The sequence below is a fragment of the Molossus molossus genome, unplaced genomic scaffold, assembly GCF_014108415.1.
Source record: "Molossus molossus isolate mMolMol1 unplaced genomic scaffold, mMolMol1.p scaffold_m16_p_24, whole genome shotgun sequence".
NCBI lineage: Eukaryota > Metazoa > Chordata > Mammalia > Chiroptera > Molossidae > Molossus > Molossus molossus.
In genome coordinates, this window is record NW_023425360.1 from 3,829,175 (window position 1) to 3,856,134 (window position 26,960).

The 26,960-nt window shown below is 46.7% G+C and overlaps 1 protein-coding gene, 1 long non-coding RNA gene and 1 other non-coding gene across 12 annotated transcripts in view; 2 read left to right on the plus strand and 1 right to left on the minus strand.

Annotated features, from left to right (window-relative positions):
• The window catches only part of LOC118640988, a 30,412-nt gene extending 14,828 nt beyond the window's left edge, over positions 1–15,584 (plus strand). Inside the window, exons 3-5 of one of the 3 annotated variants that reach the window (XR_004961494.1) lie at positions 4,532–4,673; positions 7,083–7,156; positions 14,389–15,584. This is a non-coding gene — a long non-coding RNA (uncharacterized LOC118640988). Of the gene's footprint in view, positions 1–4,531; positions 4,674–4,902; positions 4,949–7,082; positions 7,157–14,388 lie in introns of those variants that run through there. The other 2 variants (XR_004961495.1, XR_004961497.1) reach the window with 2 other exon arrangements.
• Positions 15,585–20,036: 4,452 nt separating this feature from the next.
• The window catches only part of LOC118640972 (AP-3 complex subunit sigma-2), a 68,224-nt gene continuing 61,300 nt past the window's right edge, over positions 20,037–26,960 (plus strand). For 5 of the 8 annotated variants that reach the window (XM_036278077.1, XM_036278081.1, XM_036278080.1 and 2 more), the window contains exons 1-5: positions 20,041–20,233; positions 21,773–21,848; positions 23,520–23,652; positions 24,549–24,755; positions 25,161–25,324. In XM_036278077.1, coding sequence (XP_036133970.1) covers positions 20,142–20,233; positions 21,773–21,848; positions 23,520–23,652; positions 24,549–24,755; positions 25,161–25,324 — 672 coding nt within the window. In that variant the 5' untranslated portion in view covers positions 20,041–20,141. Of the gene's footprint in view, positions 20,234–21,772; positions 21,849–23,519; positions 23,657–24,548; positions 24,756–25,160; positions 25,325–26,960 lie in introns of those variants that run through there. The other 3 variants (XM_036278084.1, XM_036278082.1, XM_036278083.1) reach the window with 3 other exon arrangements.
• LOC118641043 lies at positions 22,371–22,477 on the minus strand. Its single transcript, XR_004961511.1, has one exon. It is a non-coding gene; the product is annotated as a U6 spliceosomal RNA (small nuclear RNA).

Below are 26,960 nucleotides of genomic sequence, written 5' to 3' on the forward strand. Positions count from 1 at the left end.
CACAACCTGGGTATGTGCCCTGACCAGGAATCGAACTGGTGACCTCTTGATGCATGGGTTGATGCTCAACCACTGAGCCACACCGGCTGGGCTATTTTTATTGATTTTTAGAGAGAGAGAAAGGGAGAGGGAGAGAGAAACATTGATGCAAGAGTGAAGCCTCCTGTATGCCCACTACAAAGGATTGAGCCTGAAACCTGGGCATGTGCCCTGACCTGGAATCCAACTGACAACCTTTTAGTGCACAGGACGATGCCCAACGAACCAAATCAGGGCTGGTGTGTATATATATATGTACATGATATGATATGTATATAGAGAGGGATAGATAGGATATAATATATATATATATTTTTTTATATTGTCAAATTTGTCCACCTTTGTATGTGCCAACTAGGTTAGAAAGGCCTTCTTTGCTCCAGAGTGATGGAACTATTTGCTTTTATTTTCCTCTAAAACTTACGTTTTTACTTAGTATGGTTAAAAGTTTTTTCGTTTGCATTCAAATAATGTAGGGGCTTATGGCGTGAGGTGGAATGCACCTTTATCTTCCAAATTGTTAGTCAGTTGAAACCAATGAAATGTATTGGATTACCCATCTTTTCCCCATTGATTTGGAATCCCACCTTTATCACACATCAAATTCTTATACCTATTGAATCTCTTTCTCAGTTTTCTATTCTGTTCTATTGATCTGTTAGTTTATTGCCAGGCCAGTACTTCACAATGACTTTATTTCTTATTAGAAAAGCAATAAAGGCTTATTACAGAAAATTCAGAAAATACACGGGCACAAACAAACCAAATATAAAACACTGGTGATTGCATCCGGGGATAACTACCATATAACCTAGCTTTGTATCACCTCAGGTCATTTGTTTTATATAAACATGTGTAAATATATATTTGTACAGTAAAATTAAAACCATGCCACATAGTTTTCCAAACTATTTTTCTTTACCATACTTCAGGAATATGTTTCCTTGCTGGTAAATACTCCTCTTTTCAAAACATTTTTGTTTCATACTATAATATGCATATAGAAAAGTAAACAAAACAGCCCTGGCCGGTTTGGCTCAGAGGTTAGAGCATCGGCCCATGGACTCAAGAGTCGTGGGTTCGATTCAGGCCAAGGGTACGTACCTCAGTTGCTAGCCCTGGTGGGGGTTCTGCGGGAGGCAACCAATCGATGTGTCTCTCTCACATCAATGTCTTTCTCTGTCTCACAAAACAAATGCATTCAGCTCAATGATTTATCACAACATGACACCCTTTTAACCACTTCTCAGGTTGAGAGATCCAAGTCAGTACCCTAAGCTCTTCTTGCTGCTCCTCTAGTCCCACAAAGATAATGTCCTTGCTTTGCTTTTACAATTGTACAATGTTTAGTATATTACAACTCTTTTTTTGTTTTTGTTAATCCTCACCTGAGAATATTTTCCGTGGATTTGTAGAGAGAGTGGAAGGGAGGAAGGGACGGGGAGAGAGAAAGAAACGCATCCATGTGAGAGAGACACATCAATCGGTTGCCTCCTGCATGTGCCCCCACCAGGGTTGGGGATCAAACCTGCAACCCAGGTACGTGCCCTTGACTGGCAATCAAACCTGAGACCCCAGTGTGCCGGCCGATGCTCTAACCACCGAACCGCACCAGCCAGGGCTGCGTGCTTTCAAAGAAATCTTTGCTTACAGTAAAGTTATAAATGTTTTCATGTGCTATCTTCTAGTGTAGAGCTGCTGAATGATGGAAATAGAACGTGAACCACAAATGCAAGTCATGTGTGTAATTTTTTTTTTTTTTTATCCTCACCCGAGGACATTTTTCCATTTTTTGCCCAGGTAGAGTGGGAGGGAGAGAGAGGAACAGAGAGGGAGAGAGAGAGAGAGAAACATCGACGTGAAAGGAACACATCGAGTGGCTGCCACCCGCACGACCAACCAGGGCCGAGGACAAACTGCAACCGAGGTACATGCCCTTAGCGGGAACCGAACCCGGGTCTCTCTGGACCGCAGGCCGACGCTCTTACCGCTGAGCCAAACCGGCCAGGGCGGTGTGTGTAATTTTAAAATGTCTGGCAGTCCTGCCCTCGCTGGCGTGGTTCAGTGGTTAGAGCATCGGCTCAAGGACCGAAGGGTAGCGGGTTTGATTCTCGGTCGAGGGCATATACCTGAGTTGCAGGTTTGATACCTGGGCCCAGTCAGGGTTGTGTGGGAGGCAACCAATCAATGTGTCTTTCTCACATGGATGTTTCTTTCTCTCTTTCCTGCTCCTTTCCACTCTATCTAAAAATCAATGGAAAAACACCCTCGGGTGAGGATTAACAGCAACAGCAAAAAATTTCTGGCAGTTCCATTTAAAAAAAGAAACAGGTAAAATTAACTTGAATAATCTATTTTATTGAACCCAATACATCAAAATATTACTTCAACAATATAAAATTATTAATGAGATAGTTTCGTTCTTTTTTGGCATTAAGTCTTTGAAATAGAGTGTGCCTTTTACACACAGAGCACATTTCAAATCGGATTTAGCCACTTTTCTAGTGCTTGTTCGCTTCATGTAGCTATTGGTGAAAAGCTTTTTGTTTTGTCTTCTACATTTAGGTCTAATCCACTTGAAATGGTGTTTTGACTATGGTATGAGGTAGGAGCTGAGTTTTCTTTCATTTTCCTTGTAGGTATCTAGTTGACCCCCTCCCCCCACCACCACCACCATGTATTAAGAAGACTCTTTTCCCTGCTGGTCTGCAGTGTCGTCATCATAAGTCAAGCTCGTATAACAAGAATTCTTTTCCAGAAGTTTTGCCTGTGGAGCCAGCATTGAACCTAATAGAGGCCGATGCAAACTCTTATACACGACAACCATCTCATAGAGGAGATTTTTTTTCACGTCGGCAACTAAACACACCTGCCAGGGAAGGGCATGCAGCTAAAAGCCTAGACCAAGTATAAACCGTAAGTTATTAGAACACTACCACCTTTAATGTGAAAATCAACATCAACAATCGGATCAGGCCATGCTAGTATTTATACAATCACAGCAGAATCAGGAATTATTACCAAGACCCATCATCAGGTAGATGTATTCACCATATGGCTACCAAGGACAGCTATAATACTAAATTTCGTTATGCATTGCCTAGTTAGATTATCAGTGCTGACATTAGATTTTATCTCAGGAGAAAACAAATAAGTAATGATAATTTTCACCAAGATTCTTAGGGAAGGCTCAGCACTATCTAAAAGGAAAAGGGGTCCTAGCCGATGTGGCTTTGTTGGCTGGGCATCATCCCCCTCACTGAGAGGTCGCCGGTTCGAGTCCTGGTCAGGGCACACGCGCAGGTTGTGGGCCCGATCCCCAGAGGGGGGCATGCAGGAGGCGCCCAATTGATGATCTCTCTCATCAATGTTTCTATCTCTGTCTCCCTCTCCCTTCCTCTCTCTCTAAAATCAATAAGAAAAAAAAAAAAAAAAAAGAAAGACCCATCCCTCAGTCAGGATGCATTTTGTCCATTGATGGTCTCAGAGCCACAAAGTTGACTGGCCCAGTGATAAAGGGAATCTGTAACACTCAGAATAGGTAGGACCTTTGGGATGCAAAACAGATTTTTGAAAAATAACCTGGAAAAATTTTGCACAGAAACCTCATTCAGATGACCAGATGCTTTGTCCGTCACAGTCAACAAAAAGGTGGAACTCTTCGTCTGCAGAGTCAGGACAAGCCTCTGATGTTCTCTGCATGTATTTATGGTCTGCAACCATATTCATTGATCTATTGAACACACTCTTGCTTGCGTTTTTGAATATACTAAAAGCTTTTGTTTGGATGTACTGATCATATTTGAATGTGGCTATATTCCCAAGACTCTGGGAATCTTGGGACTCACCCTATCTGAGAAGCACAACATTCCCTAAAACAATGCTACAAATGTATTCACTATCTGTGTATTTTCCTGTGGGCAAATATGAAATGGATACACTACAAAATAAATACAATGATTACCTGTGGGAGAGGAAAGAGACAGGGATAGAGGTCATACTTCTCTGAAGATAACCTGGTTTTGTAAATTTGACTCTAGAATTATGTGGGTGTTAAACATAGAGTAAAACAAACTTAAAATCAAAATGTATTGGCAATTTGTGTCTTTCTCTTTTTCTTCACCAGTCTATTTTAGGTTGATCAATTTTATTGATCTTTTCATAGAACCAGCTTTTGGCCTCATTGATTTTTCTCTCATGTTTGCCCGTTTCCTATTTTATTGATTTCTGCTCTTTCTTTCTCTGTACTTATGTTGAGTTTAATCTGCTCTTCTTTTTCTGGTTACTTAGGGTGGAAGGTTGATTTTAAAAGTTTCTTATTTTCTAATACAAATATTTGCACAGCTATAAACTTCCTCTTAAGAATGTTGCGTGTGTGTGTGTTTATTTGTAAAGATTTTGTTTTTAAATACAAATCCAAGTTCCTGAATAGATGCAGGGATGTTCAGATTGTCTCTTTCTTATGCCAGTTTTGGTCATTTGAGTTTTTCAGTGACTTCCCAAGGAATGTGCTGGGTGTACACCAAGGTCCCTCCACTCAGGCTTGAATTTAGACATCTCCAAGCCCTGAATGAGCTGCGGAAATTGTTCAGCCTGCGACTCTGCTTTGCTTGCCCTGCAAGTGTGGACACCAGGTGTGTGCATAGCTCTGGGGGTGTCACTTTTCTCAGGCCCTCTCAGTGGACAGAATTAGGGAATATACGCAAGTGTAAATCTATAGACGAGATTCTATCTATATCTATTTCTTTATATTGAAAACTATGAAAACTGCAATTGTACTCCAACCCCACAGGGGACATTGTAGCATTCTCCTCTTGCATATATATGGTTTGGGTTTTTTTAATGTTTTAAATTGATTTTTAGAGAGAAGACGTGAGAGGGAGAGAGAAACATTCATCTGAGAGTGACACATTGATTTGAGCCCAAAATCTGGGCCTGTGTCCTGACCGGAGTCAGACCAGCGACCTCATGGTGCATGGGTCGACGCTCAACCACTGAGCCACACCGGCCAGGCTGTCTTTGACATTCTTAAATTTCACTATTATTTCTCTAGGTATGGGTTTTCCTTTTCTCATCTTAGTTTAATTGTAATGAACTTGTCTCCATTATTTTTTCAATTATTTCCTCCTCTCCTATTCTTCCCCCTCTTTCTGTAGTTTCATTTACTTTTTTCCTTTTTAACTCTGCTTCCTATTGGCTGTGCCTTTTTTGTGCTTGGCAGAATAATGGCCTCCCAAAGACATCCACATCCTAATCCCCAGCACCTGGGAGCATGGGATGCTACACGGCAAAGGGGAAGTAAGGCTGCAAATGAAATAACAGCTATTATTCAGCTTGCCTTGCAATAAGGACAACCCTGGATTACCCGGGTGGCCAGTGTAATCACAGGGGCCCTTAAATGGGGGAGGGGAGGCAGAAGAGGGAGCTGGGGGAAATGTGACTGTGGCAGGGAGGCACAGAGATGCCACATTGCTGGCTGTGCAGGTGGGGGAAGGGGCCCTGAGCCGAGGGGTGAGGGCGGCCTCTAGAAGCTGGAAAAGGCGGGGAAACAGCTTCACCCCCGGAGCATCCAGAAGGGACCGCAGCTCCGTGAGACTGCGTTGGATTGTTAACTTCCAGAACTGTAAGCTAATAAATTTGTGTTGTTTTAATGCACTAAATCTGTGGTAATTTGTGATAGCAGCATTAGGAAATTAATATCCCTTTTTAAAGAAAACAGATACACGTCTTAAAATTGTTTTTCTTGTCCTGCCATTTGGCAGCTTCATCACATTCCTTTATTCTGTTTTTTTTCTCACTGATGGTTTGCAATCTCTGTCTCCTATCTCTGTTAGTCTGCTGGTTACCCGTAATGTTTTCACCTTTTTTTAATGTTATAGGTGCACTGAATGGAAGAATCCAATCATTGTGTAAGTCTTGTTATGAAAAATAGCAGTGCATCCACCTTTTCCCCCCACCATTTCCTCCTCCCCAGCAGAAACCACTTTCACTCCTTTACCGGATTCTTCTCAGATTTACTTCTTTATCTCTCACGGATATGCACGTATTGCTCCTTCTTGATTTTTCACTTTTAGTCATTATCTGTTGACTTTCCACTGGAGAGGATGAAGATCAAATTCTCACTGTCAGAGCACACACGAGCACACGCGTGCGCGCGCACACACACACACATGCACACTTTCCCAATCCTCCTGAGCTGGTAGGAGGTAGGAGAATGGATGAATGAATGAGTGAATGAATGAATGAACTTCAATATGTTCAAATAATAGAATATCATAGAGCTGTGAAAATGAAAAAATTATGACTTAGGCAACAGTTGCCTTACATCTGGACAGTATAATGATGAATGAAGAAAAAGCATGTTTCAGATGACCACACAGTGAAATCTCTTTTGTTTGTTTTTTATATTTTTCATTGACTTGAGAGAGGGAGAGAGAGAGAGAAATATCAACTTGTTGTTCCACTTATTTATGCATTAATTGGTTGATTCTCGTATCAACCAATGCGTGACCCGAGTTCGCACGCATAACCTATGTATGTGCCCTCACCGGGAATTGAATTGGCAACCTCTCAGTGCATGTAATAGTGCTCCAACCAACTGAACCACACAGGTTGGGCTGGTATCTCTGTTTTAGGGTATTGTTAATCCTCAAATATTTTTTGATTCTTGGATGTGTGATTTTCTTTGTGTTTGAGTGTTTTGGTTATCTTTCACAGAAGACTCTAGCAATGGGCCACCGATAGGTATTCCTCACTTCTTGCTTCCTAACAGAATCTTGATTGTGTTTGGGCAGTCATATGCCCAACCAGCTCAGGTGACAAATCATGATTGTACTAAGTCATTGTAATTCCAGTGCCTCTCTTTCCCAGCCTCCCTTGCAGCTAGGGTTAGCATGTGATAAAGTTCTAACCAATGAGATATAAATGGAAGCCTACTGAGAAACTGCTGGGAAATCTTTTGCTTTATTATAAAAGGGATACGTGTACAAGGAAAACTCAATGATAGCTGCCTCTCCCCCTCTCCTTTTTTCCCTTTGACATAGATGTGATGTCTGAAGTTCAGCAGCCATTGTGTGACCATAAGGCAGCTCAACACTAAGGATGGTGAAGTGGAAAGGTAGGACATCTGTGTTCTGGATGGCTTTAATTGAGTCAGAGATGCCAAACCTGAAACCACCTGTAGATATCTTGTGATGTGTTTTAATTAAATGTTCTTTTTTAAAAATATGTTTTTATTGATTTTTTTAGAGAGAGACACATCAATGTGAGAGAGAAATGCCGATCAGCTGCCTCCTGCACGCCTCCTGCTGGGAATTGAGCCTGAAACCCTGGCATGTGCCTTGACCTGGAATCTAACCAGGACCTCTCAGTCCATGGGATGACACTCAATCCACTGAGCCACAGGGTAGGGCTAATTAAATGTTCTTTTTGCTTGAGCCACTCTGTGAAAATTGTAACTGTTTGCTACATCCCGAATCCAGTCACTGTAGTGGAAGAATGGAAGACTCTGCTGGGTGAGGTGAGCCAGTAGTTTATGCCTTTGCCCGAAGAAGCTCCTTGGCTCTGAGTATTGGTGGTCTTCCAGGATACTGCTTTGTGCCCTTCTTACTACTCCAGACTGTGAGCAGGCCTGTTCTGGGAACAATCAGGGGAGAAAGCAGAAGGCAGGTCTCCCATTCCTACTGTGATGCCTCAACCAATCACCTTCAAGTAGTACCCGTGCTTTTTTTCTGTTTTCTATATGTACCATTTCTTTTTTTATTTTTTAATTGATTTGAGAGAGAGAGAAAAAAAAACACAAACCATCAATTTGTTGTTCCACTTGTTTGTGTATTCACTGTTTGCTCCTTGTATGTGCCCTGACCTGGGATCGAACTCGCAACCTCGGCTTATTGGGACGACACTCTCACCAACTGAGCTACCTGGCCAGGGCCCCAGATCTGCCATTTCTAAGTTAAGAGCCTCTAAGCTGCTCTTTACTTCTGCAGCAGTCATCTTCTTGCATGTGGTTTATGCTGTGATTTCCTCCTTAGGCCTAGTCTCTTTTTTTTTCTTTCAAGGGCTCCTGACCATTTCTGCTTTACTGAGAGCACTTCTTGTCTCCCAGTGTCGCCATAGTGTGTGTGTGTGTGTGTGTGTGTGTGTGTGTGTGTCTGTCTGCCTCACATTTGATGCAGTAACTATGATTTACATTCATGAGAAGAAAAGTCAGCCTTATTTCTTAAGTACCCCGTTCTAGAAATCTCTCTGAAGAAACAGCAGCATTGGAGTGAAAGGTTTATATTCAAAGATTGCTTTTCCGGCATTATTTATGTAGTAGGATTAATATCTCAGAAGGGATTCAAGTCTTTCCAAGAACATGACTTTCTGTCTGTTTGGCTGGAAGCGTCCACCTGTCTAGAGGTGGAAGAGGAGGTGTGGGATGGAGAAATAGTAAGGTTCACTGGAATTCATCATTTCTTTGAAAGAGGGGTGTGTCCTGTTGGCTAGGCAATAGTCATGATATGGTTGTCACTGCACACATGCGCACTTGGTGTGACACCCTATTAGCACCTCTGCAAGACTTTTACAAGGCTGGGGAGGTGCAGGATGGGTGTCAGCAGTTTGGAAGAAAATCCCAGAGGCAGCGGCAGATCTCTTCATCTCTGGGCTAAGAGAGCCTATGTCAACAACACCCTTAAGGCACAGACAACACCGGAGAGTCTTGATCTTCACCAACTCTGAGTTGAAAGGGGATTCAGAAGAATCATTTTCCGCATCAGTCTCTTCTGTAAAGAAGTTTTAGGCACATTTTCCAATTCATTTCGCTTCTGTTTTCCTTTTTACCTATGCGCAAGAGTGATGTATGATAAAAATGTATGTCTGAGTAAGCCTGAAAAGATCTCTTTCAGAAACTACAACATTTAAATGATAAGGTAACATTGTTCATAACGTAATTGGCAGCTTGCTTTTTTTCTTGGGAGTACCTAAAATAACAGTGCATCTTATAACTTATGGCATTCATTTCCCTGAAGTGCAAAATTACAGACAGAATGAAGAGAGAATGAAGGAATTAATATCCAGCTTCTGACGTTCAAAATAGAATTATGCAGCAAGACATTAGCGTTGCAAAAACGGTGTCTGTCTCAAAAGAAGATCTTCTAAATTATTTTGATTGGATCCTAGGTACCTTTGCAAGCTCTTCCTTTAGCATTTCAACGGCCAAGCCCAGAGGACTCAGTCTGTGGGGTCTTCCCTAAGTGGAAAAGGTAATCCTTCCACTCAGGAAGGCAGGCCACAGGTTTGCTGGCCTGCACTGGAGAGATGTGTGGCAGAGCCTTGGGGACAGTGGGAATTGAGAGCTGTGGAGGAGGGGGAGAGCAAGTCAGGCAGAAATGAGACCCACGTTGGATAAGCCAGTAATCTAGTGGCACCCATGATGAAGAGGGCTTTGCATCTCTGCCTGGAGCCCCTGGGGAGGCTGCACCATCCTGCTCCTGAGCTTCTGCAGTGCCCCCATGGGTGGGTGGGATCCTCATGTAGCTGACAGTGAGCCCTGAAGTTGCTGGAGGGGATCACTGTGACCCATATCACCCCAGATTCAGAAGGACCTGAGCAAACCTACAGCTAACGACCCCGGGTCTCATTCCCAATCCTGCTCCTAGGATCCCAGAAACCACAATCTGTCCCCTTCTGCTCCCCAGTGGCCATCTGGACAGGAGTGGAAAACTCACCTTTTTTTTCTTAAAGAGACTGAGTCTTGCCTGTAAGGATTATTGCGTAAGACTAAGATTTTAAAAGTAACTATTTTTTCCACACTAGCCAGATACTAGGACATGAGAAGACCAGAATACTGTACATGAAAGAGCTGCATTTTTTTTTTATCACACCCCAGATACATTTGTGTTGCATTTCAAAACCTGCTACATTTTTAAAAAGGAAAGCTTAGAAACGACTTAAATGTATTGCAGTAGGAGAGTGGTTTAACCAGTTATTGCATGTGCATAAAATATAATTATACCCAGTTATGAAAATGATCTTTATGGACTATGTTAATTATGTAATAAGTAGAAATCAGGAAATAAATGTGCATATACTGGAAGATCTCAGCGATATAGAAAAACAGGAGGCAATGCACTGAAATGTTAAGTTACTTTGAATGGAGGAATCCAGATGATTTGACTTCTTTGTGCTCCCCTATACTTTCCAATTTTTTTACAATGAGTATGGAGATCTAAAACAAAGCCCAGCCCTGGCCAGTTTGACTCAGTCGGTTGGAGTGTTGGCCTGCGGATCAAGGAGTCCCCTGTTCGATTCCAGCTGGGGGCATGTACCTCGGTTGCGGTTCTTTCCCGGCCCTGGTTGGGGTCGTGCGGGTGGCAACCAGTTGATGTGTATCTCTCACATCGATGTTTCTCTCTCTCTCTCTTCCTCCCTCTCTCCCTCCCGCTATATCTGAAGATCAATGTAAAAATATCCTCGGATGAGAATTAAAAATAATAAAGTCCGGCCGGTGTGGCTCAGTGCTTGAGCGTCGACCCCTGCATCAAGAGGTCGCTGGTTCGATTCCCGGTCAGGACACATGCCCACGTTGTGGGCCTGATCCCCAGTGGGGGGCATGCAGGAGGCAGCCAATCGATGTTCTCTCTCACCAATGTTTCTATCTCTCTCCCTCTCACTTTTTCTCTCTAAAATCAATAAAGGAAAAATAATAATAATAATAATAAAAATAAATAAAACAAAACCCAATGTAGCAAATGTCACAAATGGATTCTTGAAACCCCTTGTTCTTCTCAGATCGACATAAACCAGCTGAAACAAGATGTGGATGACCGTGCCGAGGGACAGAGTGTAGGAAATGGTCATTTCCCCCTGTTCTCCAATATCCAATCCAAGTGGGACAGTTTGCAGGGAAAAATTGGTGGGATATCTTTATAACACTGGCCTTCAAAGATTAAATAGAGCTGTAGAGTTTCTCCAAGATGGTTCCCAAAGGTTACCATTGAACACCACCCCTTTCTTTGTGAACACGGTGGTGAATACTTTTCCATTTAGGTTGGCATCCGTGCTGGCAATGCTAGGAGCACCCCCCCGATTTTGGCGTTCTAATCCTTGGAGATGATGTACTTCTCCATAGGCAACAAAAACAAACAAAGGTTTCAATACAATCATGTTGTGACAAGATGAAGAAGGCAGTGACAAGATGAACAGTGTGCAGTGCAGGGGAGCAGGGGAGTGTGGCTGGAGGTCCCTGAAGTGACGCTCACAGAAATCCCTCTGGCCTGTCCCTACCTCTGCTCTGTCGGAGGGTTTCCCCTATGGTCAGCATAGCAACATTTGCAACTTTGAACAGGAGGACATTTACTTTCTGGAACTCAGTGTCTTACAGAAAGAGCATAGTGCTTGGAGGGCTCCTTTGGTACTCTGCATGCAATATCAAGTTATTTTACTTGCGATTTATTTCTTGGGAGTCTCAGCACCCCTGATACTCCAGGTGCCTCTTGGCAGATCCGTGCCCAGCGTGGAGACATCTAGTCCGGGGAAGAACAGGTTTAATCCATTCCTAGGAACGGAAGTTTCAGGTGCTCTAGGCAAATCAGCCACATAGGGTGAGCAGCAGAGGCGCAGGCATTGAAAGAGACACTCTTTATTATTCTGGTAGGTGAGTCTGGGAATCTCTTAGGCACACCTTGCTTCAAATAGTCGGGCTCCATGGGAGTTACTGTCGCTCAGATTTTGTCTTAGCACGGAGGCTCCTGTTGGGCAGAGAGAGACCTGCCTGGGAAGCCCTAAGCCCTAAAGGTTGATTGTCACTTTAGGGGCTCTCATTGACCTGGAATACATAGAGATACCTATAAAAATAGGTGCAGCCCGGCCGGTGTGGCTTAGTGGATTGACTGTTGTCCCATGGACTGAGAGGAGGCAACCAATCAATGTGTCTCTCTCGATTTGATGTTTCTCTCCCCCAGGCCCCATCCCCACTCTCTCGGAAGATAAATGGAAAAATATACTCGGGTGAGGATTTAAAAAATAATAAATAAACAATTAAAAGGTTATTTGAAATTTGGACCGGGGCCGGGACTGAACCGTAACCGAGGTATGTGCCCTTGGACCAGAATCAAAGCCGCGACTCTTTGTTTTGTTGGCTCTAACTGCTGAGCCAAACCAGCCAGGGCATAATTTTTATTTATTTATTTTTAAATCCTTACCCAAGGATATTTTTCTATTGATTTTTAGTTAGAGTGGAAAGGAGGGAGGGAAAGAGAAACATCGATGCAAGAGAGACACATTGAGCCCTGGCCGGTTTGGCTCAGCGGTTAGAGGGTCGGCCTGCAGTCTGGCGAGACCCGGGTTCGGTTCCCGCTAAGGGCACGTACTTCGGTTGCAGTTTGTCCCCAGCCCTGGTTGGTCGTGTGGGTGGCAGCCACTCAATGTGTCCCTTCACATCGATGTTTCTCTCTCTCTCTCCCTCCCACTCTATCTGTACAAAAAATGGAAAAATATCCTCGGGTGAGGAAAAAAAAAAAAAAGAGAGACACATTGATTGGTTGCCTCCTATACGACCTCCTACGAGGGCTGGGGATCAAACCTGCAACCCAGGTACATGCCCTTGACCAGAATCAAACCTGTGACCCTTTGGTCTGTGGGCGAATGCTCTAACTGCTGAGCCAAACTGGCCAGGGCTCAAATAACCTTTTAGGGATGCATACGTTCTGAATCTAATGACAAATTGGGGGGGGGGGTAGATATGAGGAGCACTTATACATTAGCAAGAATTAGCTCATATTTGATAACTGTGGACTCCATTCCTTATAGATACACTCATTTTCATGAATAAAACATACAGACAGTAGAGGAGTTCATTTTCTCATGTCCTCATCAACTGTGAGCTTTATTAGTTTTTAAGTCTGTCCGAAAAAATGTTATTTCCGTGATGTTTTAATTTGCATTTCTCTGATTACAACTGAGGTTGAATATTAAGATGTTTCCACAGTTTAAAAAATTAACTAGGTTTTAATTGAAAAAGTAATTCACGTACATGGTGGAAATATCAAACAGCATAAAAAGATACACCATGAAACACATGTCTCCTTCCCGCCCCGGAGCCCCCGTCCCCAAGGCAGCTTGTTTCTCCTTCCAGAAATATTATGTACATAAACAAGCACATTCTGCAAGAAGACATGCATTTATGTACATCTGTAGCCTCCTATTTTTACACAACGAGAACATGTCTTTAGAGTAAAATACAAATTCTGAGCCCCGCCTACTGCTCAGACATCTGTACCGCTCTTTCTGCTAGTCACCACACCCCAGCTGGTCTGGCTATCTTTGTGGCCCTTGGCATTCTAAGCTCTTTCCTGCCGCTGGTCCCTTTTCTTGCATCCTGCTGCCTCAGCTCAAACAGCACCTTGCGAGAAGTCTTCCGTGACCCCGTTCTACAGCAGACTTATTGCACCCGCTGTGTCACTGTCACACGTCTTGGTTGCGTTTCCTTCCTTGCATCTACCTCGGTTGGAGATGAAATCATTTCTAGGTTGTCTTGTTTGTTCATCGCCCCTCTCCTCTACCAGGATGTAAGCTTCCTGACAGCTTGAATCTGAGCAGTTTTGTTTGCCTCTATTTCTCCAGGACCTGGGACAGTTCCTAGCATAAAGGCAGTGCTGGATTAATTCAGTCATCCCTCCACGTCTGAGGGCGATTGGTTCCAAGACTCCCCTGCAGATACCAAGTCTGAGGATGCTCAAGTCCCTTATATAAAATGGCATAGTATTTGCATGCAACGCATGCACATCATCCCACTTACTTTATTTTTAAAATTTTTATTTATTGATTTGAGAGAGACAAATAGACAGACATCAATCAGTTGTCATTCCACTTATGTATGCATTCATTGGTTGCTTCTTGTATGTGCCTTCACTGGGGATCAAACCTGCATACTTGGCATACCTGGACGACACTCTAACAACTGAGCTACCCAGCCTGGGCCCTCCTGTTTACTTCAAGTCATCCCTAGGTTACTTATAATACCTAATACAATGTAAATGCTATGTAAATCGTTGTTACACTGTATTGTTTAGGGAATAATGGCAAGAAAAAAAGTCTGTACATGTTCAGGACAGATGCCACCATCATAGGCCTCACTACATAGTACACATCAGCAACAACATAATTTTTGGTTTTCAAATATTTTTTATCTGCAGTTGGTTGAATCTGCAGATGCAGAACCCACAGATTCAGAGGGACAACTGCATTTGTTGAATGAGTGATAGTTGGGCGCACTATATTGTACTTGGCTGTTTTTACTTAATAATAAGTAAGCTAGTTTGATATTGCATGCATAGTACTTAACGGCCCTGTGCTCTTTCATAGGTGCAGATGCAACAATTGTCCTTGACTTTCATAGAAATGTCTCAGTGCATCCAAGACTACTAGATTCCTGAACATTTCACCAATGAGTTTTTTGGGGGTTTATCTCTTACTCTCTGTCACACATGTCTTACTAGGGCATGTAGAGTACTTGCCAATTTCTGCTCATCGAGTCCAATGAAGATGATGTCATCAATGTAATGGACAACCATTATGTTCTGTAGGATAAGGTGATCTGTTTTGTGACACAGAGCAAGAACGATGTCATAGCCCACGGGGAAAATTGTGACTGTGTTCTGCTGTCCTTCCCACTGAAAAGCAAGCAGATTGATTCTCTCCATTAATGAGGATCAAGAAGAACGCATTCATCAGCTCTCCAGCTGCAGAAGGCCAGAGTCTATGCTGACCTGATCCGCAGTGGGCACTACCCCCAGCCAGGCAACTGAGATGGGGGCTTGCCAGGTGGGTTCTCCACGAGCCCAGGCTGTGTCAAGAAAGTTCTGGCATCTCCGCCTCATTGTCATGTGCAAGTTTCGTAGCCATCTCTGCATACTATTAAGACTTAACTCCCTTGCTAGGATATTGAATGCCATATCCCAGGGAAATAGCCCATATCAATAAAATCTCCCCAGTTCAGCCTTATTTCCCACTCCCCTGGTCGTTCACCTCAGGCCCACTGCCATGTGGCTTCCCCAATCCCCACGGCATGTGGTGGCCAGGTCTGCAATGCCTTGGGTGTGTAAGCTGATCCCGTGGGAGTAGAGACTGCACCTTCCAGCTTAGGTTGTGGTGAGAACCAATTCTGATTATTGGCCTGGACGTGATGAGCGGTGATGGAGGCAGGTCTTAAGCAAAGGACATGTTGCAAGGCCTCCGCTTCCAGGGAGGCCCCCACAGTCTCCAGACAAGAGGAGGGGCTGCTTCTGTTGACCAGGGGAGTTCAGGGGAATTTGGAGTTCAAGCTTATCAGGCTCATCCACCCACCCAATGTCCGCATCCCAGGGTCCTGTTCTTTCCCTGGAGGTAGGGGAGGCTGATTGACATCTGTCAGAGCTGCACGTCCAGCCTCCTGTGGCAGCCCTGTCTCCCTTCCAATCGGCTGCTGAGCCTGATTTTTCACAGTCTGTCCTGAAGGTGCAGGAGGCTTGAGTATCCTCAAGACCTGGAGTCTCCTTAAGAGCTCAAGTCTCCATGGTTTCTACATGTGCTTAAGTTAACCATTAGCTACTCTGATGCTATCTTTTCCTTTTTTTTTTTTTTCTTTATTGATTTTAGGGAGAGAGGAAGGGAGAGGGAGAGAGAGATGGAAACATCGATGAGAGAGAACATCGATTGGCCGCCTCCTGCACGCCCCCCACCGGGGATCGGGCCCACAACCTGGGCATGTGCCCTGACCAGGAATCAAACTGGTGACCTTTTGGTGCATGGGTCGATGCTCAGCCACTGAGCCACACTGGCCAGGCATCTAGCAAGGTCTCTAGTGTTGTTCATAAAAGTCAGCTTGCTCATCTGGCTCTCACTTCCTCTCTCTCTCAAAAAAGGGGGGGAAAAATCTTACTCGACAGTTGTTATCATTATCGTTGCCTCCATACCAATCAAATGCCACAGGCACTCCCTTCCCAGCTCAATTTCACCTGCACCTCAACCCCGTGAACTGGTGATGACACCTTAGTAATGTCAATGCTACCTCATGCCCACTTACCATTAGCAATCATGTCCCTTTGCCATCAGAACAATAGGCAATGCAATTTCACCGTCCTGTCCTGAGCGTCCTCTTGTAAGGAGCACCGTTGGGACCAGTTGTCTTAGGGGGCAAGTGGTGTGGTGTGGCCACGAGGCGAGGTGTGGAGGATGGCTTCTGCATGCGGTCAGTTGGAGCCGAAGCAGAGTTGGTCACGAGACAGAGAGGCCAGGACAGGATATGTCAAAGGCTCCATGAAGACGAACATTCCTGTGGCACGGAGAGATGTCTGACACAAAGGCACGCCATAGATTTTCTTTCCAAACAAGGCTTGCCCTATTTGCATTTATTGATGCCACGTGATGGATAGGTTTAGTTCTTATTCTGGCATCTTATTTCACATTATGCCTTCTCTCCTGAGTGCTTCCTTTGTTTCGTGTCTCTTGCTGTGTGCTCTGTGTGTGTGTGTGTGTTTCAGGTCCTATCGCTGCACTTGTAGCAATTGGCACTCTAGTTCTGGAAACACCGGATTTTATCCAAACGTGTCAGAAATGCTAAAATGGCTCGGTTGGAGCATTGTCCCATACACCAAAAGGTTTCAGGTTCCATTCCCAGCTGGGTTGCATACCGGAGGCAACCAATGTTTCTCCTCTCCCCTTCCTCTCTCTCTAAAAATCAATAAAAACATATCCTTGGGTGAGGATTAAAAACAAAAACAAAAAAAAAACCTCTAAGACTTAAGACTCAACCAGCACACGCACACGCACACGCACACGCACACACACAGCCTCCTCCGTTTGCCTGTTACTTATCTGTGCCCTGTGGGGATCCTGATAAATTCTGTGTTGCCCAATTCCCACCAAAAGAGAAAAAAAAAAAATGCTCACGTGTTTATAATTACTTGCACAGCTTTAGCAAGAACATTCCTGAAAGAACTTCTGTTTTGACAGGGTTAATGAGAACCAAATCCTCCACTCACAATTTTACCTGTCTGATGAGGGGAAGGGTTTTTCTGCCACCAGCTTCTGGCTCTTTATGTTTCACACCTTGTTCCTTCTCCAATCCTCACACAGTCTCAGTGCCAGGCACTGCAGGACACGTGTCTGCTGTGACAGGACCCCTTGCCCTGCTCCTTCATGTCACAGGCTTTGTGCCCTGCACCAGGTGAGTCAGCACAGAGGTCAGTAGGGCCCTCCTACACCTGGACAACAGGCAAAGGCAGAATTCTGGGTGGGAGAGACTACAGACTATGTAAATCATTTTCACGAAACCCAAACTAAATGTGTCCAATGTCGCCTGGCTGGTGTGGCTCAGCAGTTGAGCGTCGACCCATGCACCAAGAGGTGGCTGGTTCGATTCCCCGTCAGGGCACATGCCCAGGTTGTGGGCCCGATCCCCAGTTGGGGGCATGCAGGAGGCATCCAACTGATGTTCTCTCTCATGGATGTTTCTATTTCTCTCTCCCTCTTTCTTCCTCCCTCTCTCAAATCAATAAAGAAAAAATAAAACAAAATAAATAAATGTGTCCAATGTCTACATTCCCTCACTCAGATCCACTCCAACATCATCTGATATGAAATGAAAAGAAACACAGGCAAAGAGGTAGTGATCTTAACCGATAGCACCCAAAGTGTGCTACCTATGAAAATGTGACAAAACCGATGTGAACACATCATTAGCGCTTTCCAAACCCGTCCTTGGAATGGAGGGGCTCAGAGCTGAAGCTGTCTCTATGTTGTTACCTGGTGGTTTATAATTTCATATAGAGATATCGGTAGCCTACAAATAGGTGTAAGAAAGTCCAACAAAGTTCTGTTTTTTTCCCATGATGATTCATGCTTTTTAGGAAATAAATATCAAAACCTTTTTTTAAAAAAAGTGTTTGGTGCCCTGGCTGGTTTGGCTCAGCAGTTAGAGCATTGGCCTGCAGTCCAGAGAGACCCGGGTTCAGTTCCCGCTAAGGGCACGTACCTTGGTTGCAGTTTGTCCCCGGCCCTGGTTGGGTCGTGCGGGTGGCAGCCACTCGATGTGTCCCTTTCACATTGATGTTTTTCTCTCTCTCTCCCCCTCCCAGTCTATCTGAACAACAACAACAACAACAACAAATGGAAAATATCCTTGGGTGAGGATTAAAAAAAAAGTGTTTGGCCCCGCTAGTGTGGCTCAGTGGACTGAGTGTCCTCCCCTGGACTGAGAGGTCCTGGTTTGATTCCCAGTCAGGGTACATGCCCAGGTTTGGGGTTTTAACCCCAGTAGGGGGCGTGCAGGAGGCAGTTGATCTATGTGTCTCTCTCACATTGATGTTTCTCTCTCTCTCTCTCTAAAAAAATCAATAAAAACATGTTTTTAAAAAAGTGTTTGCTTGTTCTTTTAGGTTCCCTGTCTTTCTGGTGCCTTGTCTGCCGATGGTGCTGATGGGGTGAAGCCACGGAGCTCAGTGAGCAGGAGACTAGTCTTCCCTAGAAAGGACTTACAGCCACACCGTCCACTAGAACTTTCTGTGATGATGGAAAGAAATATTCTATGTCTGTGCTGTTCACAGTGGTAGCCACAAGCTACATGTGGCTGGTTACTGAGCACTTGAAATGTGACCAGTGAGACTGAGGAATTGAATTTAAAATTTTATTTAGGTTTATTTAAAATTTAAACTTGAATAGCCATATGTGGCTAGTGGCTACCATATAAGGTAGCAATGACTTGCCGCCATTTGTGGAGAAGGATGACACAGAAAGGGGAAGGAGGACCGGGGAACTCCAGCCATGTGGCTATGACCAGCCTGGGGAGGTTTGTTTTTATAATCTTCACCCCAGGATATATTCGTATTGATTTTTAGAGAGAGGAATGGGGACAGAGACATCTACGTGTGAGACAGAAACATCAATCAGTTGCTCCCGACTGAGGATTGAACCTGAAACCTAGGTGTGTGCCCCGAACAGGAATTAAACCCACCACCTTTTGGTTTATGGGATGACGCTCCAATTAACTGAGACACACTGGCCAGGGCCAGTGGTCTTCATTTCTTTTAAAATCAGAAGAGAAATAAGAAGGGGGGCAAATAAAATGTTATTATATATAATAATATATTCATCTTTATGTCAACCCCTGCATAAAATGTAATTACAAAAAAATTTAATGGAGGAAGGAACCTTTGAAAACAAAAGTGCCTAAATCCCATGAAAGTCATGTGTATGGGGGAGGGGTCATGTGTGGTTGGGGGAGGGTGCTGCTTCTACCACTGATGGCTCCTCTTTCGGTCCCAGGTATCTACCTGGCCACCTCCCCTTTGAATGCTCCCCCAGAGACCACACCTGGGCTCCATGAATGGGCCCACCTGCCCCAGATCTTAGCACAAAGGAGTCAAACAAGAGGACCCAAGCTCTGCAAAACATCCCCCTGCACCAGGCTTGGCCAGCGCACCCTAGAAAGGGACCTACTTGGACAAAGGGCAGTAGGGAGCTGGGCAGGGGCCCAAGAACTGCGAGGGAGGACAGAGAGGGTGTTCTAGAGCAAGTTTATTAATCTTGGCAGCCCCTCTGACACGAACCCCATTTTACAGAGGACGGAGGAACCTGTCCAAACTCACACAGCTGGGACTCCAAACCGTGGTAAGTCCTGGATCTCACACCCAAGCCTAGGCTCCCTCATTGCGGATCCCCGGAACCTCAGCCACTGGGGACCTGGGGCGCGGCATAAGGAGCTCCCCAATAGCTTTCCCCTTTTCTCCATTCCTGCTCTCTGAAAACCCATTCCTCCGGGGACCCTGCAGCATCTCTGGGCCTCAGTGTCTCCTCTGTGCGGGTGTTGGGGCTCGGGTCTCCCCCCAGGGATAGGAAGCGGCGAGGAAAGGAAAGGAAGCGCTAAGGCCCCCGCGGAGGGTTTTCCCGGAAGCCCCGCCCAGCGCGCAGGGTGCAGGGCAGGAGTGAGGCTCGGCCCCTCTAAGTCCCGCCCAGGAACTCGGGGGCCGCCGCGCTTTCCTGGCTCCGCAGCCTGGAGCCGCTGGGTCCCGGCGGGCGTTCCCGGCGTGTCCCCGGCGTGTCCCCACTCGGTGTCCCGGGTGCGCGTGGGCCTGGGCACGATGAGCCGCATCTACCAGGACAGCGCGCTCCGGAACAAGGCGGTGCGGAGCGAACGGCTGCCCGGGGCCTGGGAGCCCGCCGCGCACCAGCGGTAAACCCCGCCGCCCCTCGGGCGCTCCCCTCCCCTCGCCCGCAGCCAGCGCGCACCCCCGGAGACGCCAGTCGCCTGAAACCTCCCCTGCGCTCCCCAGGCCCCCAAACGAGCCTCAGAAGACGCAGTCGGTTCTCAAACGACCTTTGCCTCCACCCCACTCTGCGGCAGCCACTTGCCAGTATGCCACCCCTTCCTTCGGGCGGTGGCACAGCCTGCGCCCCGCCCCAGAGCCCCAGATCCCCAGAGGAGCGGACCCGTGGTGTCAGGGCTGAGGGCGGGTGTGGGATGGGGGGCCAGGCCTGCAGTCAGGGCGCCAGAGGTGGTGAAAACAAATGGACCGTGACATTTGCAGTTACCAGCGCGGAAGAATTGAGGGTTGAGGGGGTGGATAGGGGCAGATAGGTACAGCCGGTTGTCCCAGTGCATCCCCAACCCTTCAGCTGTCCCCACTTCTCTCCCATTTCTGTCGTTCCAAGAAAGGAAGCCCACAGGTTCTGCTTTTATGAAAACTGGGATCAGGAAGGGGGGGTCCAGCTCCTCTCAGTGGGGACCCTGAGATCTTGATTGGTGGGCTTCTCCACCTCTAAAGGGGCTCTGGGAACAGGAACATGAGAGTGCTTTAAAACAAGGGAAAAGGAAAGATACTTTGTTTTTATTGATTGCTGAGAGAAAGAAACAGTGATTTGTTGTTCCACTTAGTTATGCATTCATTGGTTAATTCTTTTTTTATTTATTTACTTTTTATCCTCACCCGAGGACATTTTTCCATTTTTTGTACAGATAGAGTGGGAGGGAGAGAGAGGAAGAGAGAGAGAGACAGAAACATCGACGTGAAAGGGACACATTGAGTGGTTACCACCACATGACCAACCAGGGCCCGGGACAAACTGCAACCGAAGTACATGCCCTTAGCGGGAACCGAACCTGGGTCTCTCCGGACCGCAGGCCGACGCTCTAACTGCTAAGCCAAACCGGCCAGGGCCATTGGTTAATTCTTGTATGTGCCCTGACCTGGAATCGAACACACAACCTTAGTGTATCTGGACAACGCTCTAACCAACTGAGCTACCCAGTCAGGGCAGGGAAGATAGCAACTTAGACACCCCTCCTAATTTGGTTAAATAAAAAAGCAAGATCTTTTATATTTATTACACACTGAATAGTTTACCGGACACCTTCACATAAGTGATCTTATATTATCATCATAGAAGCAAGGTGAGACAGCTGTTACTCTCCCATTTTGTAGATAAGAACACTGAAGCTTTGGTTACAATACTTCCTGCAGGAGGGGCCACAGCTTGGTCTGGGAGCCTGACAGGTTTCTTCCTACCCTCTGAGCAGGGCCTCGGCCTTAAGGACCCTCAAAGGAATGGAGGCCTCATGTGGGAAGCAGAGAAGGGGGTTGCTCAGGGGCTATGTGAACAGGAGAGACACATGGGAGTTGCCTCTGTCCCAGTGACCTGGGCCATAGAACTTGTGCCTCCTTCCCGAGGACTGGCAGGACCAGCTGACCCACCCTTTTCCTCTCATCCCCAGGGGAAATGGTGTTCTGCTGGAAGGAGAATTGATCGATGTATCTCGGCACAGCATCTCGGATGTTCATGGCAGGAAGGTGAGGATGTTCGGGGACACCTGCAGGAACAGACACTGGCCTCCTGGTCCTCACCCACCAAGGCGTCTCCCTGTGCTTGACTCGACCAGTGCCAAGTCTTGGGGTCCAGCTCTTTCCTTGAGGGGCTTACGGGGCCGGTGGGAAGTGGGTTAGATATTTAGCAGCCAAAAGGGGCTGCTGAGGGGCAAGGGATCAAATACAATGTGTTGGGCTGCGGACACATGGGAGGGTCTGGGTTCTTGCTGAGAAGATAGACCAGGTCCTGGACCCAAGTGCTGTGTTTGGGGCAGATATTGGGAGGGTTGAGAGCAGGAAGGGGTGAGGTGAGTGATTCGGGACTAAGGCTGTGGGTGTGGAGTGGGCTGAAAGGCCCTCGGAAGAGATTCTGTGGCCTCCTGATGGAACCGATTTTGAGTGCCGGGTGCTTTGCTGGGGTGGGCAGGATGAGCGACTATTCTGGGAGGCTGAGGGCTCAGTCTCCTGTCCCCTGGTCTGGTGGTTCCCACTGCTTATCTTTTTTTTTTAAATATGTAATGTTTCGCGGATTTGCGTGTCATCCTTACTCAGGGGCCATGCTACTCTTCTCTGTATCGCTCCAGTTGTAGTATATGTGGGGCCGAAGCGAGCACCCCACTGCTTGTCTTGATGGACAAGGTCAGAGCAGGGTATCGGCCAATGTGGGTGCAGGGTCAGCAGTGACCTTCCCCATTCTAGGTATCGGCTCTGTTCCCAGGAAGTCCTGTGTACTTTGACTTTTTTGGAATGGAATTACTTTAAATGCACTGGTGGAATTTGCTGTCAGAAGGAGCTTTGAGGGGACGTCATTTGCATGGTGGTGAATCTCTTGGCATGGGCTTGCTCGTCTTTTAATATCACTCTGTGCGGTTGTACATTTTTGAAGTTTATTTTGAGGGAGAGGGAGAGAGAGAAGAAACATCCATTTGTTGTTTCATGTGTTTATGCATTCATTGGTTGACTCCTTTACGTGCCCTGATCGGGGATCAAACTGGCAACCTTTGCGTATTAGGATGACACTGTAACCAAATGAGCTGCCCAGTCAGGGCTGCACATTTTGGAATGTTGGGTTTTTATGAAGCAGGTCATCACTGTGGCCCTGACCCTCGTGTGTGGATGAACAGGAAGCACAGAGGTGGGAGGAGGTTTGTTACATGCTGGGCCTTTGTTTCCAGTGTGATGGCCACATTGCTACACTGCCCGGGCTTCAGTGCCCATGCCCATGCCCCCTCCCCTTGCCCTCTCACCCTTCTGGGGTCATGCCTCTTATCACCCCCTCATCTAAGGTGTCCACAGACACACCTGGTGGTCACCATCCTGTACTTGTCTGATCTCTCTCCTGAGCACTATTTCTGAACGTCCACTCCCTTTTCAAATATCCTCACTCCAGTGTGCTGACCACCTGTCTCCTTGGTCTCTAGAACTGAGTTCTTCAAAACCCCATCTCCAGTGGTCTGTTAGACACATGGATGGATGGATGGATGGATATTGGAGTGGGGATCTGTGCAGCTTGAATATTTTTGGAGCTGAGGGTAGAGTTCTGGGGCAGAGAGTGAGGTTGGGATGGCTGCGTGGAGCCCTGTGGGGAGTGTGTGTGTGTGTGTGTGTTGGAGGGTTGGGGCAGTGAGCATCCCCCTCACTCTCTCTGCCCCCCAGGAGCGCTACTATGTGCTGTATATCCGGCCCAGTCGCATCCATCGCCGTAAGTTTGACCCCAAGGGAAATGAAATCGAGCCCAACTTCAGCGACACCAGGAAGGTGAACACAGGCTTCCTCATGTCATCCTACAGTAGGTACCAATACCCTTCCTCCCTCCGGCCCTCCTGCACTGTGTCCTTCCTTTGTCTCCAGGTGCCTCTTGGCTCCTAGAAAGAGTTCTTTTAGCGTGGTTGACTTTACAGCCCATGTCTGGTCTGAGGGCCCCCTGGCTGGACTCCTTCCTGTACCCCATTCACTCAGAGGATCCCAGTGCCCCACCCCAGTCTGGCAGAATCATTCCTGAACCTGACTCTGGGCTCTAACTATCTTTATTTAATTTTATTTTATTTAATTTTATTTTATTTTATTTTATTTTTCTTTATTGATTTTAGAGAGAGAGGAAGGGAGAGAGAGATAGAAACATCGATGAGAGAGAACATCAATTGGCTGCCTCCTGCATGTCCCCCACTGGGGATCAGGCCCACAACCTGGGCATGTGCTCTGACCAGGAATTAAACCGGTGACCTCTTAGTGCATGGATCGACACTCAACCACTGAGCCATACTGGCTGGGTTCTAACTACCTTTATGCAGAGCCCAGGCCAGGGCCCTTTCCTGCCAAAATTCTCATTTGGTTCATCGGCCCTTCGGGATTTCATCTCTCTTCCTGGTTTTGGCAGTAGAAGGACCTCTGCTGTCTGCCCCTGCGTGAGAATAGTTTGAGGTTGAGCGGGAATCCATCCATCCCTGTCACTGCGTTCATGCATGCTTTCCGTGGCTCGTTAATTCTCTGAAAATTTACTGAGCATTTACCATGAGCCCATGCCCGAACCTCCTCTGCCGTGAGCTCCTTGATGATCCTGGAAGGATGGGTGCTCAGTCCTACCTGCAGGTGGTTGTGAGCGTGTAGAACGCTCAGCCCTCACCCGGTTGCTCCTCCTCAGCTGCTCTCACAGCGGGGATAATGCTCTGTGCTGTGTGCCTGCAGAGGTGGACGCCAAGGGGGAGACGGACAGACTCACGCCCGAGGCACTGAAGGAGCTGGTCAACAAGCCGGAGCTGCTCGCCCTGACGGAGAACCTCACGCCCGAGCAGACAGTGGCGTTCTGGATGCCCGAGTCCGAGATGGAGGCAGTGGAGCTGGAGCTGGGGGCCGGGGTACGGCTGAAAACGCGAGGCGACGGCCCCTTCCTGGGTGAGCAATGCAGCTCTCTCTGTGGCCTCGTGCTCCCATTTGGCTTGTAGGGGCTCCCCTCCTGCTTAGCACTCATGGGAGCTGGCCAGGTCAGGCCTCCGTGGAGACATGACCCCTTGAGACATATTCCTAAGTCCCTGGACAGGTGCCCTGAGGCCAATAGCCTGGACATCTTGGATCCTGGGGTCCTGCAGAATATCATGGTGCCTGTGGGTAGCTTCTTCTGTCTGGTGCCCTGGGGGGTGTCCCATCCAAGATCTCCATGAGACCTACACCCAGGCCTGAAGAGAACAATGGCTTAATCCAGGCTGCAGGGATTAATCCAGGACCCCAGCAGGATGGGCCAGACCCTACTATGTTTCCGCATCAGGGAGAGAGGCCACTCAACTTCTTTCTTTCTTTCAGATTCATTGGCCAAACTTGAGGCTGGAACAGTGACCAAATGTAATTTCGCTGGTGATGGAAAGACAGGGACATCATGGACAGACAACATCATGGCCCGAAGATGTTCCCAGGGGGCCACGGCAGAAACCCGAGAGCAAGGGGATGGGGCAGAGGATGCGGAGTGGGTAGGTCAAGGGCCACGGACCTGGCATTGGTGTAGTTTATCTCTTGGCAGGTTTCATACATATGGATGGTGGTTATGTATAGGACAAGGAGACAGCAGCGTAAACTTGACCCTCCAGCCATGGTGGAATTCCGTGGCATTCCCGAGGGTGTGTTAGTATCAGGAAAATTTCTTCAGGGTGTGAAAGGTGACGATCTGGGACCTTTTTCTTTTCTTTTTTTTTTAAATCCTCACCTGAGGGTATTTTTCTATTTACCTTCAAATATAGTGGGAGGAAGAAAATGGGAGATAGAGAGAAATATCGAAGTCAGAGGGACACATCGACTGGTTGTCTCCCACGCGACCCTGACCAGGACTGGGGACAAACCACAACCAAGGTATGGGCCCTTGTCTGGAATCGAACCTGTGACTCATTGGTCTGAGGGCCAGTGCTCTACCGCTGAGCCAGACCGGCCAGGGCAACTTTTTTTTTTAATCCTCACCCAAGGACATTTTTGCATTCATCTTCAGATAGAGCAAGAGGGACGAAGAGAGAGAGAGAAACATTGATGTGAGAGAGACACATTGACTGGCTGCCACCCACACAACCCCAACTGGGGCCGGGGACAAACTGCAACTGCGGTACGTGCCCTTAGCGGGAACCGAACCTGGCTCTCTCTGGACCGCAAGTCGACGCTCTAACTGCTGAGCCAAACCAGCCAGGGCTTTTTTTTCTTTCTTTTTTTTTCTTCTTTTCTTTATTGATTTTTAGAGAGAGGGAGAGAAAGAGAGAAACATCAATGAGAGAGAACATTGATTTGCCGCCTCCTGCATGTCCCCCACTGGGGATCGGGACCACAACCTGGGCATGTGCCCTGACCAGGAATCGAACCGGCGACCTCTTGGTGCATGGGTCGATGCTCAACCACTGAGCCACACTGGCCAGGCATTTCTGTTTTAAAAAAAAATCTCAAAGCTTTTATGCAGTGCTAGATTTACAAGGGATTTTTCTTTTTGGTGGGTCTGTATTATGCCAATCTACAAGAAAGCCCCAGAGATTTATATAAAAGCAAGGGATGGAAAAAATGGACAGCAGAGTGGACCAATGTGACTTCATTTCAAGTCTCCAAACATTGTCACATCAAGCAACTATGTATTAGCCATGCGAAGGCAGCGAAGCAAATGAATGAGCATTTCTTTTCTCTTTTGTTCTGGGCTCACTACCCAAAGAGGCTGGGGAATAACTGACTGGGTCCTTTGTAGTTTTTTTTGTTGTTGTTTTTTTGCCAAGAGTCAGCCCCCAAGTTGACCTTGACCTACTCACAGATTTGTTTTTCTGAAGTGTATTTCACCTCAAGATTAGAATTGATGTCAAAAGGCCCGAAATTGAACATTTAAAAACAAAGTCACAGAAAAGCGGGCTATTTTTCTAGGTGATGAAGATGATGACCTTTGCCGGAGAAAACAGGGGCAGGTAGACTAGAGGGTCCGAATTCCCATTTGTCTTAATCAAGTGAGTCTTGGATTGAAAAACAATTGGAGATGTCAGGCTGGCTCCCTGGGCCACCTCTAGGGAGGCGAGGCTGAAGCAGGTGGCCGAGAGCCCGGCTGGTCCCACTCGATTGAGCCCTTGTTGTCCGATGATTTGAAGACTTTTA